The 19,770-nt window shown below is 41.5% G+C and overlaps 2 protein-coding genes across 2 annotated transcripts in view; one reads left to right on the top strand and one right to left on the bottom strand.

Moving 5' to 3' along the window:
- The window catches only part of LOC310864877 (lissencephaly-1 homolog A-like), a 296,805-nt gene that overhangs the window by 165,313 nt on the left and 111,722 nt on the right, over window positions 1–19,770 (bottom strand). The window lies entirely within an intron of this gene.
- On the top strand, window positions 1,331–12,247 carry LOC310864788 (apoptosis-inducing factor 3-like; the record flags this gene model as incomplete). The annotated part of the gene is made up of 12 exons (XM_083773566.1): window positions 1,331–1,414; window positions 1,887–1,978; window positions 2,757–2,887; window positions 3,775–3,890; window positions 4,646–4,717; window positions 4,991–5,054; window positions 5,986–6,062; window positions 7,936–8,053; window positions 8,239–8,337; window positions 8,479–8,554; window positions 11,267–11,371; window positions 12,117–12,247. The coding sequence occupies 12 exons, from the start codon at window positions 1,331–1,333 to the stop codon at window positions 12,145–12,147; spliced, it is 1,065 nt and encodes a 354-aa protein (XP_083629692.1). The 3' UTR covers window positions 12,148–12,247.

The following is a 19,770-nucleotide window of genomic DNA, read 5'->3' as shown; positions in this document are numbered from 1 at the left end:
GATCCGCTACTTTTTATGAGTTTCTTTTGTGTGACGCTGTAGTATGATCAAGTAGGAAAGTTAAAATGATATGTGACAATAAGGAGACAAGTGGTTTCTGCCAAGATCCCAGAACTACGGTAGAACACTGAAGCGGCCGTCGCCTGGTGGTCAAATGTGGGATAGCAACACTACTGCATTTAAAATGCTAGTGCGTCTGTTCGTGCTCAAGACTTCTGCATTTGGGCACCAAAATCGTCTAATCTCTCGTTTGGGTCTAACTCAGTCATTCCCACACACACACTGTCACGAGTCACGACAGCATCTACAACGGCCATCTTTTTTTGATTGATTGAAATATTTATTAACAGTTTGTAGAATTTACAGTACATTTTAAGCACAAACTCAATACAAAGACTGTTAACTGTTAGTGGACGACCCAATTAAGCATTACACTTGTTTACAACAGGGTCCACATTGTTCAATTCATCAAAACATTTAGAGACATACAAATAGACACTTCTATGTAGCTAAAGAACAGAACAGGAATTCATCATATAGGAAGCAAAAAGGGAAAAGATACATATACAGTGAGGGGAAATGGGGCGGGGATTCAGATTTTACAGAGGCCAGTTTCGAATTGCAGCCATCCGTAGGTGCCCTTTGAGAGCGGTTTTGAAGGAGTCAAGGGATTCACATGTCTTAATGACTGTTGGTAGGGCGTTCCACATTTTGGTGTCATAGGAGCGAAAATAATTTAGTCCCTTGTTTGTGCCGAATCTGGGTTGTACATGGTTTGTTGCACTCCCTCTGGTGTTGTGGGTGTGGACTTCGTTTACATTAAGGAAGTATTTAGACAGGTACATGGGTATCTTGGTGGTGTATCGAATCTTGTGGACCAGACCCATTGCAAGATGCTGTACTCTGTCGTCGACCCTAAGCCATCCCAGCCTGTCAAAGTGGGCAGGGGTGAGGTGGGTTCGGGGGGTGAGGCCAAGTAGGAGCCTGACCAGTTTGTCCTGACCATCTTTGTCCTTCCTTACCCTCTACAATAAGCATGTTTGAAACCTCTGTTGGAGGAACCCTAGCCACTGAGGTGGCAGGTGGCGATGTCTTGCTACACTAATGTGAAATGTGAAATCTTTCGTAAAATAATTAAAAATTTAAGCAATATTTTAACTGGTCTAAGCACAAAAGTGGGACATATGCTGGCTGTGTTTTAATGTGTTATTTATAACGTTGAGCCCCGTTGAAAAAGTTTACTGTTTACTATCTGCTTTCAACAGGAGGTACTGTAGAAGGGTTGTTTGTGTTAACGTACTGTAGAAACAAAATAATGTCTTTGCAGGCAATGAACTTGGACAGTAGCAACGTCCTCCTGCGTTCCAGTGACTTTTTCCAACGGTATGACATCGAGGTGTGGACACAGAAAGAGGTGAGCAGGACAAAAATAATCAAATGTCTTCACTGCCGTGCAGAAACCTTGTATCTCCAATTATCCATAGTTCATGTTATTAATTGCTCCCGATGTGCAGGTTGGTGCCTTGCATGGTTTCCCCTGCCATCGGTGTATGAATGTGTGTGTGAATGGGTGAATGTAATGCCTTTCCTATCCTGCGCTTTGGATAAAGGCGCTATATAAATGCACCATTTACTATTATTATTTAATTGTTTTTATATAACATGGCTAGTTTGGCATGTCAGCTGCACAATACTACAACATTGATAATTCCAACACACATGTAGGATCAATTACTGTACAGTTTTGTTTGTTTGTCAACTGCCCAACAAGGGGTTCTTAACTTCCTAGTTAAAATAAATCCCCCTACTCTCTTTCCCCACCCTAAATTATAGACAAATATAATAATAATAATAGTTTATCAGGAGATGTGTTCTGTATGTTGCAGGTGGTGTCAGTAAACCCATCTAACAAGATGGTGAAGTTGAATGACGGCACTCAGCATCACTATGACCAACTGCTCATCTCCACTGGCTGCAGGTTGGATTCACTACTTCTCTCTTGTGCTCAATTCTCCTCATCATTGTACAAATCAACAACCCCCATTGAGTGGCCGCTGCCCGGATGAGCGCAGTGGCGACTGCACATTAGTCCCACATCCCGTTAGTCTGACTATACGATGTGGCCAGTTAAGACTCACCCTGTGGCGTCCACGTGCTGTTGGGGTTAGGCTTTGGGGTCGGACTAATGAGCGGTCGGACCAGTGTCACGCTACCAAGTGCAGTGGTAAAGTCTCTGATTGTGGCTTCGAATCCACTGTGGTGCATCTGGCTTTGTCGGGCGTCTATTCGAACACAATTGGCCCGTGTGCACTGAATGTATTCCCATGGGCTGGGGCGGCACCTGTCAGCAGGGAGGGGGGGGGGGGGGGGGGGAGGAGTACGACGAAGGCCCTACGTCCACCCAGTGGGGGCTCCTCACTGGCAGGCGAGTCGGTATAGGTCAGGATATAACCGCAGTGACATGACAACACACAAATGTGTGTGGGGAGGAATTGATTGGCATAACGACTAGGTTCGGAAAAAATGGGACCCAGTGCCTCCCTGCTCGTCACTCAGCATAAAGTGTTGGATTGGGGTAATCCCTGCGACATACTAGCATCATGTCCAGGAGTTGTACTTGTACACCAAGCTGCCTCACGCTACAGAAACAGGAGATAGGCTCCTGCTCTATGGGCCACATGGCTCGGCAAGGCTTACTAATTCACCTGGACATCACGTTGATAGTGTCATAAAGCACCTGGTTGTTGTCCTCTTAGAGCGCGGCCACTCAGCTGTCCTGGCTGGGATCTTCAGGGAGTCAAGTTGTTGCAGTTTTATGAAGACGGCAAAGACATCCACAGCTGCTCTGTGGGCCACAAGGCTGTTGTCGTCGGAGCCTCCTTCATAGGTGATTAGTACTTTTAGGGCTGTCACGATTACACATTTAAGTCGCCGATTAATGTCACACAAATACGTTTTGGGTGGTGGAAATTGAATGTGAATAGATTTTCCATTTGCCTTTTTTTAAGGCTTTGTAATTAAAAAAATGTGCACCCGGCAGATATGACAAGAAATTGTTTTAAATGTTATACTTATACTATACTATACTAAGATTAAGGAAATGGCATGATCTACAAGCTTACAATGCGTCAAGTGACAAAGCAAAGAAAATGTACTTCATTAGGGAAACACTAAGAAAATAAATCAATAAAAACAGTGGAATGGTGAGACAGGGTGTGCAGTTTGCTGGCAAAAGCCATATTAATTATTGAAGAAGACATAGACTTATATTCTGTTGCAAAATGGACATAACAAAAATAATACATGACTATGATGATCATTGATGATGTGATTAGTTCTGTCTATTTCATTTCCTTATATTGTAGCCCAGACCAGACATTCTGTTTTGATGCTTCCTACCCTGGTGATGTTATCTTTAAAATTACAAATCTAATCAGATTTTCATCTCCACTTCCTTACTGACGTTCTTGCTTGCAAAAATAAAAATCTTTTGAAGCCGTTTTCTCTAATTTGCCTATTCTGGCTTAACAAGCTTCACATTGACCATTATCTTCTTCAAAATCTTTCCTATTTCGATAAATGACACATCATTTGAAAGCTTACATTCTGTACTTTCATAATCTGTAAACAAAAATGAAAAAGAAGAGATTTGATGTGGAGGGGGGGAAAGGCCTAAGTATAGACCCCTGGGGGATACCAGTATAGTGGGTTTAAGTGGTTAAACATAACTTGTATCACAGGCCATTACAACCTGGTTCCTTGTTTGTGCCATAGGCATGGAGGTGGCATCCTACTTGTCAGACAAAGCAGCCAGTGTGAGCATGGTTGGCACCACAACATACCCGTTTGAGCGCTCTCTGGGCCCACAGATTGGCAAGATGACTATGCAGGTAACACTGACCCCTAGTGGTCTGTCATTGTGAGTGCCCAAACAAAGTGAATCCACTTTGATATGACAAAAGAATAGAAAGTGTTCTGCTTCAGTTTTGTAACTATTATTATTATTATTATTTGGGGTTTCAGTTTGTAAATACATCAAAGATGTGATTGTAATCCATTTATAATGGGTGAAGCCTTCAATTTATTTTATTTAGTGTGTTAAAATAGTAGTATATTATAAATAGTAATCATATAGACTAGTGTTTGTCCAGTAACTAATACATGATACAGTTTAAACAAGTGAAATTGGAAGTGATGACAAAGAAATGAGAAAACAAAATTGTAACTGGAATGAATGATCTGATTGTTTGAAATTGGCAGACCAGAAAATGAAAATGTCTGTGTATTAAAGGGCTGGAGAGATGGGGAGACTCCTGTTACTGAACAAACACGCGCCGTAGCAACGATTACTATCAGAATATAGTACTTTAACCCATTCTGACCTGAGATCAGATTCTAAAAATGTCTTCTACATCCTGACAGTTTTCTGAAAAAGCTATGTTTCTATGTCAGTCGTTCTTCAAAAATAACAGACCTACAAGCTCGCTATGAGCTTGTAGATCTGATATTTTTCAATAACTACAGCATAACATAATGCTAACACCAAAAGGGGTTCCCTTCCAGAATGGGTTAACCAGTTAACATTTTTTAACCAAAAATATCACTAATGTGAACTTCTAGTTCTAACCATGTTTCTTCTTTTAAGATGCTAGCAGAACAGAATGTCAAGTTTTACATGAATGACGCCGTCGTTGAGATCAGGGGAGAGAATGGAAAGGTAATTCTACATTTTGTTAACCAGGCTGACGTTTTGTTGTAAATGAAAGCCCTACTTGGCTACTTGATCATGCTACAGTGTCACACAAAATAATCAAACGTAGCAGATCCACAAGCTGTGAGCTTGTCGATCTGATATTTTGATGCTTTTGAATTTGATTTCCGAACAGTTTTTTCACACCGGACACGGCGGACAGTGATGATTTACTCTATTACTACTTGCACTGAAACCACGACCAGTCCTGGGAATTCATAGTAAATGTGCTTTGTCCAGGTGAAGGAGGTGGTTCTGAAGAGTGGTGCCGTCCTGGAGGCTGACGTGGTGATTGTAGGAGCTGGTAAATAATTATTATTAAGAAAATCCTTAAAGTCATAGTATGAAATTTGAAATAAAATAATGTTCATAATGAAGTGATGAACAACATGTTTAGAAAAGGAGGAAATTACAGCTATAGTATAGTATTAATTTAGTGTTTGACTCCTATAGACAGCTATGTGTGTGTCCCTCCTTGTGTCCGAGCACGAAAATAGCGTTTTTTTCAGTTCCAAGTATTTTGTAGTTGCAGATATCGTGATATAACGTTGATAAAATTTCATACAATATATCGATACTATTGCAAATATCGCAATATATAGAATATCGTGATATTATCGTTATCGAGGGCCTAATTATAGCACCACCAGGAGGCCACAACCTGACCTGCCCTGGTGGAGACCTGTGCCCCGAGGGGCACTTTTTCTAGTTTAGTTATGTAAACAACAGGAAACATTGCATACAATGCCTTACAGTTGTAATGATGCATACATGATTTGGAGGGAGCTAACACGCCTTTCTTGTATGCATTTGTTTGTCATTTAACACAGGGCTGTAGTCAATTTACATTTGGTAAACATTACCATTACATGTTGACTTGGCCTTTCCTGAGTTGCTAATGCTATAGTTTACAAATATTTGTTGACATTCCCGAAGGCGTAAAAAGTGCGGACAGTGTGGAAACTCCTGTCTGTATGCGAGAGCAAAACCCCTGGGTACTCGGATTACAGAAAACGTTTCAGAGGCTACAAAAAACGGACCTTGTTCTGAATAAAAAGTACATGTCACTGTACTATTAGTGTTTGATGTGGATATATCATGTACTCTAGTTTTTTGTTTTTTAATCCACCGTGTCTATCTACTGTGCTTGGCAAACTAGATAATTCTTATTTGTGTAGAAGATGTATAGAAACTAAATGTGTATTGAAACAAGATAATGGATTTTTCTACCTCAGGTGTCCTTCCCAATTCTGACTTCTTGGAAGGAAGCCAGATAGAGGTGGATTCCAGGAAGGCTGTGATTGTTGACAAGGTATTATAAAATGAATTGATAGATGACAACTTTAGTTCCAACACAACGAAGGTCCGACAGTCATTAGACCCGACAACCTACCGCAAGCGCGACGCTACGCATGCCGGACCAACGCATGTCGGGAGTGAGGGATGATTTCAGCATGTCGGACCTCTGGTGTGCCGGAAGCGTGCGCACCCCACTCGAACAAGGTGGCATGTACAGTAAAGTGCACGCTATTGACGATATGCACAGTTTGCACACACACGGCTGCCATCTTGCCAGCAAGGTGCTAACTAGGTGCAACTTCCCATAGACAGCCCATTCATCCAAACAGAAAAGTCCTATCTGATGGTATTAAACAACATCAAACTCACCAATATTGCAGCTGTGTTGCAGAAAGTGTTTGTTTCATAAAAATCCACCGTAGACATGTTATGAGCTACTTCCAAGAAATTCCTTGCAAATGGTTATGAGCTACTTCCAAGAAATTCCTTGCAGATGGTTATGAGCTACTTCCAAGAAATTCCTTGCAGATGGTTATGAGCTACTTCCAAGAAATTCCTTGCAGATGGTTATGAGCTACCTCCAAGAAATTCCTTGCAGATGACTATTTTTCAAGTGTCAGAGTTTGGAAGCACTCGTTATCAGTAAAGCAACCTCCTGCTGCCTCCTGCAAATTCAAAACGGGTGGTATGCATGGCATGGGCTGTTGAGTGATAGTCAACGAGCACTTCCAAACTCCAGCACTTAGAAAAAAAAATCACCCGCAAGGAATTTCTTGAGAGAAAGGAGCTCATGATTTTTATTAAACAATTCAAGCTTTCCGTACAGCTGTTGGTGACTTTGACGTTATTTAATACAATAAAGATAGGACTTTTCTATTTGGATGCTCATGGGCTGTCTATGGGAAGTTGCACCTATTTTGCACCTTGCTGGCAAGATGTCAGTGGTGTGCATATTGTCAATAGGTTCAGATCCAATAGATTCTTACTGCTAAGGCAACAGATAAGGGACAACTTCAGATGCAGTATGTACTGTAAATACAGTACTAAGCCATATCTACACAAAGTACACATCACCAGTTGCTTTTCTATAATTATATGGAAATTCATAAAAATTAGAAGGTCTGTGTTGTACATCCAACATATATCTACTGTACACGCATTGTGTGTAAAGTAAATGAGTGGCTTTCACCGTTTCCTCACTGTATTTTGTATATGGGCTGGCCCTTGTCTCGCCATTCGTAGTTAGCAACATTGTGTTTTATTTATTTATAGGGCCGTGTGGCAGGTGCCGTGTCATTAGTCAGAAGGTTCATTGTTCCGAAATTACTATCCCTATCTCTAACCCTAACCTAAACCTAACCGCAAGCACGGGAGCAAACCTAAACCTAACCGCAAGCACGGGAGCAAACCTAAACCTAACTGCAAGCACGGGAGCAGTGCATGTTCGGACTAACGGGACTTCGGATCTATGGGCAGTTTCCGTGTGGCATGCTCCCATTATATTTATCTTCATTTTTAAAACTACAAACTACAGGATATCAAATAGGCATACATTAGATCTATCACTCCACAAATGAACAGTGAACAAGGAAAGACTGCTTTCATCTTTTATGCCCCAGACAAATAGAACAAACTCTAGGACTCTCTGAAACTGGATCGATTGGTCTATCTAGATTTAGAATATTATTTGAGGATGCATTACATAAGGACTACCTGCTTTGGGCAGCCCATATTTATCTGCATTGTAAGGTTTGTAATATTGTTCATTATATTGCACATTATGTATTTATTTGTATATGTTGTGATCTTGTTGTACTCTTGCTCTCAATGGTCTTCCCTAAATAAATAACGTCAATACAATGTTTAAAAAAGGCCTCCCATTACAGTTCATGAAGACCAGCGTAGCTGATGTGTTCGGGGCAGGAGACGTGACCTCCTTCCCTCTCACCATCCGTGGAGACCAGAGGGTCAACATTGGTCACTGGCAGATGGCTCAAGCACACGGTACAGCGCACACACACACACACACACACACACACACACACGGGCAGAAACATTCCGTATTTCCTGTCTGTATGTATTTTCATAAATAAATGTCCTATTTTATACTTAAGATTATATGATTTTGAAACAAGGTTTGATGATTGATCTGCATAATTTAGTTTTGTTTTTCGTCTCTCGGACCCCAGGGAGGGCAGCCGCCTTAAACATGCTAAAGAAACCAACCAAGATTGATTCTGTTCCGTTCTTCTGGACTGTGTTGCTTGGGAAGAGTATCCGATATACAGGTGAATGAATAGTTACTAATTAAAAAATATATATATACCACCATATATTATGATATTTGTTTTCGCCACACCCAGTGCTCTAAATCTATCCTAGATCGGACTGAGATTGAAACGTTTTCTCCCCCGTTTTCACAATTGCAGGGTTTGGGGAGGGATACACGGAAATCATATTCAAAGGAAAAGTGGAGGAAGGGAAGTTTCTGGCATTTTATATCAAGTGAGTACCAGCAGACATTCACAAGGCTTGAATTGATTGATTGAAAATGTACTTAAGTAACAATTTAGTACTCATTATGCAGAATGTCCCATTTCACAACAGATAGATCTACAAGCTCACAATGGGACGCATTGTGAGATGTGCAGGGGTCACCAACATGTCAGTTTTACACACATAGGTCCTGATTCTTCAACGCGCTTCCGCTTATATATTGACGTGACGCTAGCGGAAAGGCATTTACGTGGATTTCCCACATTCATTTGGAATTCATGAAAATGGCCGTGAACTTGACGCTGACTTTGGTTGGTCGGAAATTCCGCTAAATCCTCCGGGACCTCTTTAGGTGGCAGAGAAATTTGCGGAAGCATACACTTGCGTATAGATTTATTCAGAAGGCTTTAGTCTTCATGCTGAATCAATAAATTGTTCCCAAATCTCAGATAAAATATGTAGGCATGTGTCCCCAACATATTGGTCATAAAAAAATGATAGCCTATATATATATATATAAAAGCCGAGTGCACTTGTATGCCTAAATGCATGCATTAGGATATTTCTATCATGCGCGATTGTGGCTGCTCACTTGACAGCTTTCTACTCGCAGTGCAACGCGTTGTGAGCTTGTAGATCGGCTCTCGCGGACTCGCTGCATGTTAAAAAACAAACTCACAATTATAATAAGAACATAGGCCTGGTTAGTGTTGTATAGTTAGTGAGTCAGTTCTCTGACTGTCGGTGTGTGTGTGCGTGTGTGTGCGTGTGTGTGTGTGTGTGTGGGTGGGGGGGGGCAGACAGCAGCGTGCTGCCGATCCGATTCACATTGGAAAAAAATAGAAGACCACATTAGCCTAATGAATGGCATCAGCGTGTTTGAAAGTCGGCCAGTCATATCATAGTTTTAAGCCAGCTCACCTCCACTCGCGCTTGTTCACAAACATGACGGACAGACTTTAGAATAATGTATATTGATATTGATCACATGCATGGATGCCACACACAGAATAGTTTAACTCACTGGATAAACTCACTGGATTATAATTTCTTCAGACAAGAGGATCCCAGGCCTACGAGGTAGGCCTATAATTATTCACTTATGAATAGGCTACTGTTCTTTATCGCGCAAACCAGTGTCGAGGGCCCATGCCCCCCTCCCTCTCTCTCCTCTCTCTCTCTCTCTCTCTCTTTTGCATTGACATATATCCGATATTTTAAATATCGGATATGTTTTACCTCTGCAAAGGTGTGAGTGAGCACCCGCCTTGGTCCAGAACTTAATTAAATAAATTATAATTATATTGCTTCAGCGGAGCACGCACCGTTGTAAGCTTGGAAATCTGATGGATTGATGTCAGTTTGTACATATATAGTAGCCTACAGTGGTAATATACAATGGTGCAAAAACGACATAACATAAAAGCCCTAATGTGTAGAATTATTAAATTAATAGAGTGCGGGCTATATTCATAGCAGTGACCGCGGCTGTAATTTCTTTCCAGCAATCATTTTTATTGTAATTTGTGAAGCCGCTATATAGTCTGCGGCTGCAAAGCCTTTTTTCTTTTTTTGACAGACGGATCTCAGACAAACTGCTGTCTGCTGAGTCATGCTTGAAGCCTTTTATGGTACGATATGGGGCGTGGATCTATGCAGATGAGGTTGTCGGTTGCTTTTCCGATCACTTTGCACCCGCTGCATTCAGTATGGCATACACCTGCGATACGCCTGCGAACCTGTGGTACACACCACTCTCTGAATAACACGTCATCTCAACGTAGCTTGATCGGACGGATAAATACGATATCTGTTTCCGCCACCGTTACACTCTGGCGCATTTCGTTTTTGAAGAATCAGGACCATAATGTTCTTATTTTGATCATAACACCCACTTACTCCAGGTTTTCTTCAGAATAAGTATGACAATTATTTATTATGACACTAAGGCACATTAGGAGTCGTCCTAGTGGTTTTCAAATGTTTTATTTGCAAAGAGTTACAGACCTGTTATGGTCATTCAGGACTATCTATGTACAGTATGTGTTTCTGGTAATATTGTCCACTCATTTTGTATTTACGTGGCAAAAATGGAATGTTGACACAAGCCAACGACCCCTGGAGATGTGACGCATTGTGAGCTATTTTCAAATGGCCGAAATGTATACTGTATAGTATACTCACTATACTGTAGGGCTGAAGTGAGGTTAAGTTTAGGTAATAAACATAAGCTGAAGTAGGGCTATGTTTTGTAAAAGTAGTAAAATGATTGAAAACTGGAGATACTCCAGTAAAGTAAAACGAATACAAATACCAAGGGTGAGCCAGAAAATGGCAGCCAGGAGAATGAGAGCAGGACACTGCCAAATACACCAAGAGCGCTTCATATCACACTTGGAAACACTCCCGAGCGATCAGTTGTAATTTAATTGAACTACTCGGCATCAATTTCAATGTCCCAAGGAGGTATTAACATATGTGGATGTACACAAGAACGACGCAGGAGCGCAAAGCACCAACGAGGAGAACCGGGATGACTGGAAGCAACGATGGAGGGCTCGTCTGAGGCCGACCTAGAGAGACTTGAGTAAAACTTACTGTCTGTGTGTGTGTGTGTGTGTGCGTGTGCGTGTGCGTGTGCGTGTGCGTGTGCGTGTGCGTGTGCGTGTGCGTGTGTGTGTGTGTGTGTGTGTGTGTGTGTGTGTGTGTGTGTGAAAAAAGAGAGGAGGTGGTGGTAGCGGCAGCCAGCATGATGTTTGACCCCGCTGTGGCTCGCCTGGCAGAGCTGATGTACACAGGAATGATCATAACGAAGGCACAAGCTCAGTGAGTGTGACCCCTGTATGTTTTTAATAAAAATCACACCCGTGTGAAGTGAGAGTGTATGGGACCCGAATGGAAACAAGACCGCAAGGTCTTTCTTCGGTGAAATCCTTTTTGGACAAAATACCTGACTGCCTGATGCTGTTTGCATTTTTATATGCTGTCTAATAAAATATTCAATCAAACAGTATCTTAAGTGGAGACACCTTAACCCTAACCTCACGGAATAATAACCTCAAAACCACGCCCACCTGTGCGAAAGCTCTGCAAAAAAGTGAGACGCTTCTTAAAGGGACACTTCACCCTTTTTGCAAAAAAATATATGTTAATGACGTTTAGAAGCTTTAGATCACTTTCCTGGGGGTAGTTATGTGTGTAATATGTGGTTTTAGTTATTTTAGATTGTAGCAGTGAGCCTGTTGTCTCTGATGTCATGGACACTGGTCTCACTACCTTCCTGGACTACAATTCTCATAATCCTTTGGTGCACTGCTCCTCCTTGTGGATAGGGGGAGAGCTGTCTTACTGAGACAACATGTAGTCCAGGAAGGAAGTGAGCCCAGTGTCCATGACATCAGAGACAACAGGCTCACTGCTACAATCTAAAATATCTAAAACCACATATTACACACATAAATACCCCCAGGAAAGTGTTCTAAAGCTTCTAAACGTCATTAACATATATTTTTTGCAAAAAGTGTGAAGTGTCCCTTTAAATATTGATTATAGGCTAGCTGTCTTGTTTCAGATCTGATGACCTGACCTGGCTGAAGATGTAGCACGCAGACTCAGTCTACAGCAGTGATTCTCAAAGTGGGGTCTGGGGACCCCCAGCCAAGTGTCCTTGTTGAGGTGGAACCAAATGGACCCTGTAACTCTGCTGTGTATGATCAAGAAGGGTGTTAATTTATGAAAACAAGTTAACACAAGTTAAATAATGGAGATAAGGTTTTCTGCCCGACCGCTGGAACTCTGATGTTCACATGTGATGTAAAGCCTGGGATTACCTCAGTTCTGTGTGGAATTTTTTTTTTTTTTTTTTCTTAATCATAAGAGACAATAAAACATACTGTATGTGGCAGAATGAATGTCTTTATCCTCAATAGTCAGATTAATTCATGTGTGACCAAATATTAACGAAAGTTATCAAATGTTGTAAACTGACCATGATAACTACTCTCTACAGAAGTGATGGTGGATAGCACACTCAGAATGAGTGTGTTTGACAGACACTGACAATTGTGACAAATATATTTTATTAACTAGAAGACATCTATTTTACTTATATACTGTAAACGGCATGTTCTCCCTGACGTACAGTATAGGACAGCGGTTGACAGTCATTTCTGGATCAGAGTCCATTTGAAAATATTGAAAGGATTCACGGCCCAATCTGACCACTTAACATGCGGCAGCCAGTTGGCGATTCCCAACCCAAGGTTGGATAAGAGGGAAACTCTTGAGTGCAATGCTGCTCCTGTTTCTAGTACACAAATGTATGTATCTATACTGGAATGCGGTGACAATAAATAAAAAGATCGATCTCCATGAATCGATAGGAAAAAATAAGTCATTTCGGGGGTGAACAATGTCTTTAAGCCAGTTTGTTTTGGTCCCTTGTATGTCATGTGTAATATTTGTTGTATTAAGTAAATAAATACTTGAATGAAAATACATAGTCTTTGTCTATCACCCTTTTGTGTTATTAGTGGTGTGACTGCCCACTATAATATAGTGACATATATATGTCAGTGTTTAACTGCTGTTCAAAGTGATCAAGATCCATGCCAAAACCACCAATCCTATCCTTATGAACAGCACTGCTATACCTCCCTAGAGGAGGTAGAAGCTTTTACCTACCTAGGCAGTATTGTGGACACCACCAGAGGCACAGCCGCTGACATAAAAAGCAGAACCAACAAGGCTAGAGTGGTTTAACATGCTCAAAGAAGCTCTCCATCAACACCAAAATGCTCATCTTCAACTCCAGTCAGTGTGAAACAGGTGCTGTATGGAGCCGAGACCTGGAGGACAACAACACTCACAACACACAGGCTGCAAACATTCACTAACACATCCTCCACATCGGGTGGAGGGACAAAGTAAGCAATGTGGACCTGTGAAAAAGAACAAGCCAGGATCCCATTGACTTACAGATCCGAGAGAGAAAGTGGAGTTGGATTGGCCACACCCTTAGAAAACCTGCGACAACCAGTTAAGCCCTGAAATGGAACCCCCAAGGAAAAAGGAAACGAGGTCGCCCCAGGAACAGCTGGAGAAGACGTATCGAGGCAGAAATGGCAGAGAGTGGGCTCAACTGGGGAGATCTCGAAAGAACGGCTAAAAGTGAAAATGGAGGACATTGTCAACGGCCTATGCACCCTAGAGGAGCAAAGGGTTAAGTCAAAGTGATGAAGCAGCAACAAGATGATGGGATGCATTCCTAACATTCTGTGTTGTATGCTGAATTAAATCTTGCATCCGTTTTGTATTGTACTATATTAGTGATTGGAGATAAAGTGCCTGTATAGTGTATACAGAAGTACTTATTTTTATCAAATATTCTTTGTTTATTATAGGCCTTATGACCCTATCAAAAGGAGTAATATATATTATGTGTGGCTGTCAAGGATCACAAACCAGTTCAGGCAAAAAACTTTATTGAGAAAATAATTTAACAGTAGCTCGAAGATAGGGCAAGCATGTGTGTGTATATATATATATATATATATCTCGTCAAGGTGGCCAAAGCTAAAAGAAATAGCAGCACACCCTTACCATACAGCTTCCCTTCTTATGACACAGGAAAAAGGGTTTGGGATACCTCGACAGTGGTTTGAGTACAACGATCGCTAGGTTGGTCTGTTCGTCAAACATACAGTAAATAAAGAAACCTTTGGCACTAAGCAGGTAGACACTACCCTATAGCTACAGACTGGGTTCACAGCCTACAGACACTAGCTACAGACTGGGTTCAGCAGCAGGTAAAGGCACACAGCCTACAGACACTAGCTACAGACTGGGTTCAGCAGCAGGTAAAGGCACACAGCCTACAGACACTACACTAGCTGACTGGGTTCAGCAGCACAGGTGACGGATGGCAAGAGGCTGACGAGGCGCTTCTCCCAGGCTTTTATGCTGGTGGCTGGTTGATTGAAAATGAGTGTCTCCAGACACCAAGCCACTCCTCCAATCACCATACAGCACTGAAAAACACTGACAGTGGATTAAACACAAACCACAACAACACCAAGGCCTGACTCACACCTTTCAATCTATAGCATACAACATTGATGCATGCTAGATGTATGAGACTTGTTTACTGATGCAAGCTCCCAATGCATTTCCAATGGAAGTCACATGGTTTGACACAACATTTTTGTTGTACGGCTTTCGGCTGTGTTTCGACTGCCCCACTCCCCCTCATACAACAAAAATGTTGTGTCAAACCATGTGACTCCCATTGGAAATGAATTGCGAGCTTGCATCAGTCAATAAGTCTCATGCATCAGCTATACATCAATCTGTTGTGAAGGTGTGAGTCAGGCCTAAGGCCACATAGGTCCGTAACAGGCCTAAATACATTTCAAACATCACTCATGGTAGACAATAGAAGGAAGGAGGGGAGGAGTGGTTAGGGAGGGGGGGGCTGTCAATGCTCATATGATAGGCTACTACTTTTTTGGACTAGCTATATCAAAATGGTCATGTTTACACTCATTCAGAGTGTTGCACCATATCCTGAAATATATGCAGATATAACAATGCAGACAGAAGAGGCACACAACTAGATTGAATGTATCAAATTCATTAATAATTTCTTGACTTGTAGGTACCATACGCAGTGTGTGGATTTGCAGCATTCTAGTCACGGATCTTCCCATAATGTTGTGTAACAAAGACGAGGAACGCTCCAGGAAACTGATTAGTAGTCAGTAGTAGAAGATGAAGTAAACCATTTGTCAAGTCAATGTTGGCTTTCTCGATATAACATGGGGCCTCGAGGGCCTTGACGTTTATTACAAAGAGAAGGGGAGAAGCAGGGACTCCGGGAGCGTGAGGGGTTGGGCTATAGGCTAGCATGTGTCATACCTCAACCATTATATTTATGCCCAGTCATTCCAAATGCAGGGTGCCATAAACACGATTAAAAATATTTTAAAACAATGGACTTGAATAGATAATGTTGACACACTGTGACAGCTGTCACTCGCCCTCGGATACACCCTCCGTTATCCCCCCCCCCCAGGAAACATTTCAAACTAAAACGTGTTCTCATGTAGGTCTACTCAATATCCCAGGTATGGGTGTGTCCCACCTTGAGGATGTGTGTGACTAATCTGGTTGGTTATGTCATCAATGTATACAGTGGTGGAAAGTTTGGAAACACAGTTTATTTATACAGTGGTGGAAAGTAACTAAGTACATTTACTTAAGTACCGTATACTTAACTACAATTGTGATGTATTTGCACTTTATTTGAGTATTTCCAATTTCTACTACTTTTACTTCTACTCCACTACATTTTATGTTGGTAGGGCATTCCACATTCTGGTGGAATAGCAGTAACAAATTTTACCCCATTTCTGTGCCAAAACTGATGGGTTCAGTGAGATCATCAGTGGGGCTCCTACTGGTCTGCGTGTCTTTTACGCTATTGAAGTAGTCTGACAGGTACATGGGTATTCTTTTAATGCGTATCTTGAATACAATTGGTCCATTGCAAGTTGCAATGGACCAATGGACTGTGTCCTCTACCTCCTGAGCCATCCCACCCTAGCATAATGAGTTGACTGACTGAGTGAGTTAAATTGTGATCATGTCTCCTACCATTTGATGAATTGAACAAAGGTGGACCCTCTTGTAAACAGGTGTAATGCTTTATTGGGTCGTACACTCACAGTTAACAGTCTTTGTATTGAGTTGTTCTTGAAATGTACTGTAATTCTGCAAACTGTTAATACATATTTCAATCAATCAATCAAAAAACATATTTGGCGGCGTTAACAGCAGCATTTGTTCCCACTGCGCCTAATCCCACTCCTCCTGTGCCACCCAGGCCTCCTGCACCACCCAGACCACCTGTGCCTCCTGCTCCTATAATCGGGGAGGATAATAGTTTTGATTGATTGATTGAACAGTTTGTAGAATGAGTACAGTTCAATGAAAGGTCAATACAAAATCTGCTAAGAGGATAAAACCAGAAAAAGACTTGTTTACATAAGGGCCCTCCATTTTCAATTGATCAGAACATTTAAAGAAATACAGATGTACACTTCTATGCAAAAAAGGAAATTATATACACGGTTAGAAAATAAGGGACATTTTATACAGTATAGTACCTATAGTATGGAGCTCTTCACAAGTAAAAAAAATGGTTCTGACCTCCGAAATTAATCTCACAACACCAACTTTGATGAGGCAGTATTGCTTTGTTTTAATAAGGTTTTCTTAATTCCCTTAAAATTTTATAATTTGGAGTTAAGAGGTTTCTTTCTTCTTTGGCATTGCTTGCAGACCAGAACTAACGTGCAGTGTCTAAAAACGATGCAAACTAATGAAGAACATAAGCATGCAGATATCCATGTGGATTTTAGCTCATCGACATCAAAGAAAAGATTTGTAAACCACAGATATTCAAGGTGAAACTTTTTACAAAAATTCCGTCAATAATTCCCACTAGGGTGAAGGAAAACACTTGAAACTTAATTTGCACGTTGACGTCATGATGGTGTTGACTAATCAAGAGATAACTTGTCGTGCATGTTACAACCATGACGAGTTACAAGTTCTCTCATTTTCATGCCAATACTTTTGTACTTTTACTTGAGTACATATTGAATTTCAGACTTTTACTTGTAACAGCTAGTATTTCTATATTGCAGTATTGATACTTAAAAAAAAAAAATGCAAGTACTTTTTCCACCACTGTCTGCTATACATGAGACTGAGATTAAGAGAATCACATCCAGGCTGTTTATTCTGGATTCTGGTTCTCAACCTGTGGGTCAGGACCCCCCCAGGGGGTCCCCACATGATTTATTTGGGGGTCCCCAGATGACAGTGAACTGACAACTTAAGGACCTTTTATTAGCCTACATTAAAAACAAAACAACTTTTGATTGATGCATTGCATCAAAAGTAATCAACAAGAAGTAGGTCGGGAGTGGCTTATTGTCGGTATCAGCCGGTACCAAAGGAGTCCATCCCCGTTACAATGCTTTAGACCCCTGGGAGATGGATTGCTGAGGTGGAGCGCCACACCTACCATTCAGCTCCCAGTAGGCCTACTTCCCGCACAACTTGCAGCACCAACCCGTGCTACTCATTCGCTGAGTTGACGGTGCCCGGGATCGAACCCATCAACTTGTAGTCCAAATCAACATACTACTGTAAGAAATGTTGGCCACATTGTCAAATCATATACGAAAATAATTGTGAAAATAGCCGATCTACAAGCTCAACCTTGAAACAAGCAGTCACAGAGGTCATCCAAGACACAGGCAGCAGATGAAATTATATTGAACAAATAGCACAGCCCTCCCTCCCAGCAATGTAAAACAACACACCCTTAAAGAATATTACAATACATCAGCAGCACGCTATATTGAGTTAACAAATTTCGACATATTGACTCAACATGTTTTTAGTTAAACAGTTCATCTTTCCTGCATCCCGCCCAGCGTGAATGCTGTGGTACACAACTATATATGTTATGCGATTGCGATGTGAGAGTGTGGTCTAGTCTAGCCAACAACTCAGGACTCATCACTTGCTGCCTTCCACACTCTCCTATTACTCCAGGACCTGGTTAAGATATGTATGCACTTCTTTTAGCGGAGAATATCTCAACTGTTCTTGGCTAATATGACCGCTGTGAACAACTTAGGAACTGTGAAAAATTCTCTATCTGGGGTGAAATACCCGGAAATGACCACACCAGACAGCTACTTCAAACATGGCTCTATCTTCTAAACTGTTTGTGCGACAGATTTCCTGAGATGCTCAAAATGTTCAGACTACTCATGTTTGAATACTCAATAGACGATATGCACACAGCGGTCATCTTTCCACAAGTTAATGGCTGGGTGGAAACTAGCCTCAATTTGCCATTGACCGCCCATACATCCAAACAGAAAAAGTCCTATCTAATTGTATTACATTTTGTCAAACTCACTAACATTGCAGCTGTACGAAAAGCTTGAATGATGCTCTTTCTATCTGCAAAGTGTTTGTTAAATTATAAAAATCCACCATAGACATGTTATGAGCTACTTTATGTCAAGAAATTCCTTGCAGGTGATTGCAAGGAATTGTGTTTAGAAGCGCTCCCTTTCAGTAACGCAACATCCTGCTGCCTCCTGCATTATGTGCAAATTCAAAACAGGTGGTACGCAGGACCGTTGAGTGATTATTCATTGAGCGCTTCCAAACTCCAATACTTAGAAAAAATCACACCCGTGTGAACTGAGTGGTGCAGCTCTCCCCCACCCCCCTCCCTCTCTCTCCCTCTCTCCCTCTCTCTCTCTCTCTCTCTCTCTCCCCCCCTCTCCCCCCCTCTCTCTCGCAGGGAAACTGGAAGTACCCTCACTAAAAACGCGGGACAACGCTCCACACGTCCCAAACTCTTCTCCCTTCTGGCTCCAAAACTGTGGAATGCACTTCCCATTGCAGTCAGAACTGCAGCATCACTCCCAATCTTCCGCCGTAGCCTGAAAACCCACCTTTTCAGACTCCATCATGGCCCATAGCACTTACCCTAACCCCTTAGATAGCATTTCTGTTGGCTTAGATAGCATTTGACACAGACTTATAGCATGTTATGTAGACAGCACTATAATTGTATTGTATATAGTCATAGCACGCCATAGTACATATGTATAGCATAGTAGTAAATATGTATAGTTTATATGTATAGTGTATGTATAGTTTCATTATATAGATATTCCACTGTTACTTTCTTAGCTTACGCATGTTTCATGATAAATGCTTTTATGTGATGTATTCCCATGCTTTTGTTCTTGCTTAAATGTAAGTCGCTCTGGATTGCCTGCTAAATGCCTAAATTGTAAATTGTAATTGTCTCTCCCCCCTCTCTCTCTCTCTCTCTCTCTAGCAGGCACTGTCCCTCTCTCTGTTTCTGGCGCCCCCTACTACATGACCACATAGATACATACATAGGTGTACATGGACATTGCTGGTTGTAGGAGTGGTTGCGCCACTCAAAAAATGCAAGGAATTTCTAGTAGCTCATAACATGTAGCCGTGTCTACCGTGGACTTTTATGAAACAAACACTTTGCAGATAGTATCCTCCAATAAGGGCATAAGGACGTCCAGCCTGGTAAACTCACCTAAACTCCCTCATGCACAAATACAAGGATACTTTATCCTATCTCCTTT

This window comes from Protomyctophum parallelum (assembly GCF_964188405.1).
Source record: "Protomyctophum parallelum genome assembly, chromosome: 9".
Lineage (NCBI taxonomy): Eukaryota > Metazoa > Chordata > Actinopteri > Myctophiformes > Myctophidae > Protomyctophum > Protomyctophum parallelum.
The sequence above is the reverse complement of the archived record's forward strand: the minus strand, read 5'-3'. Positions and strand labels throughout refer to the sequence as shown.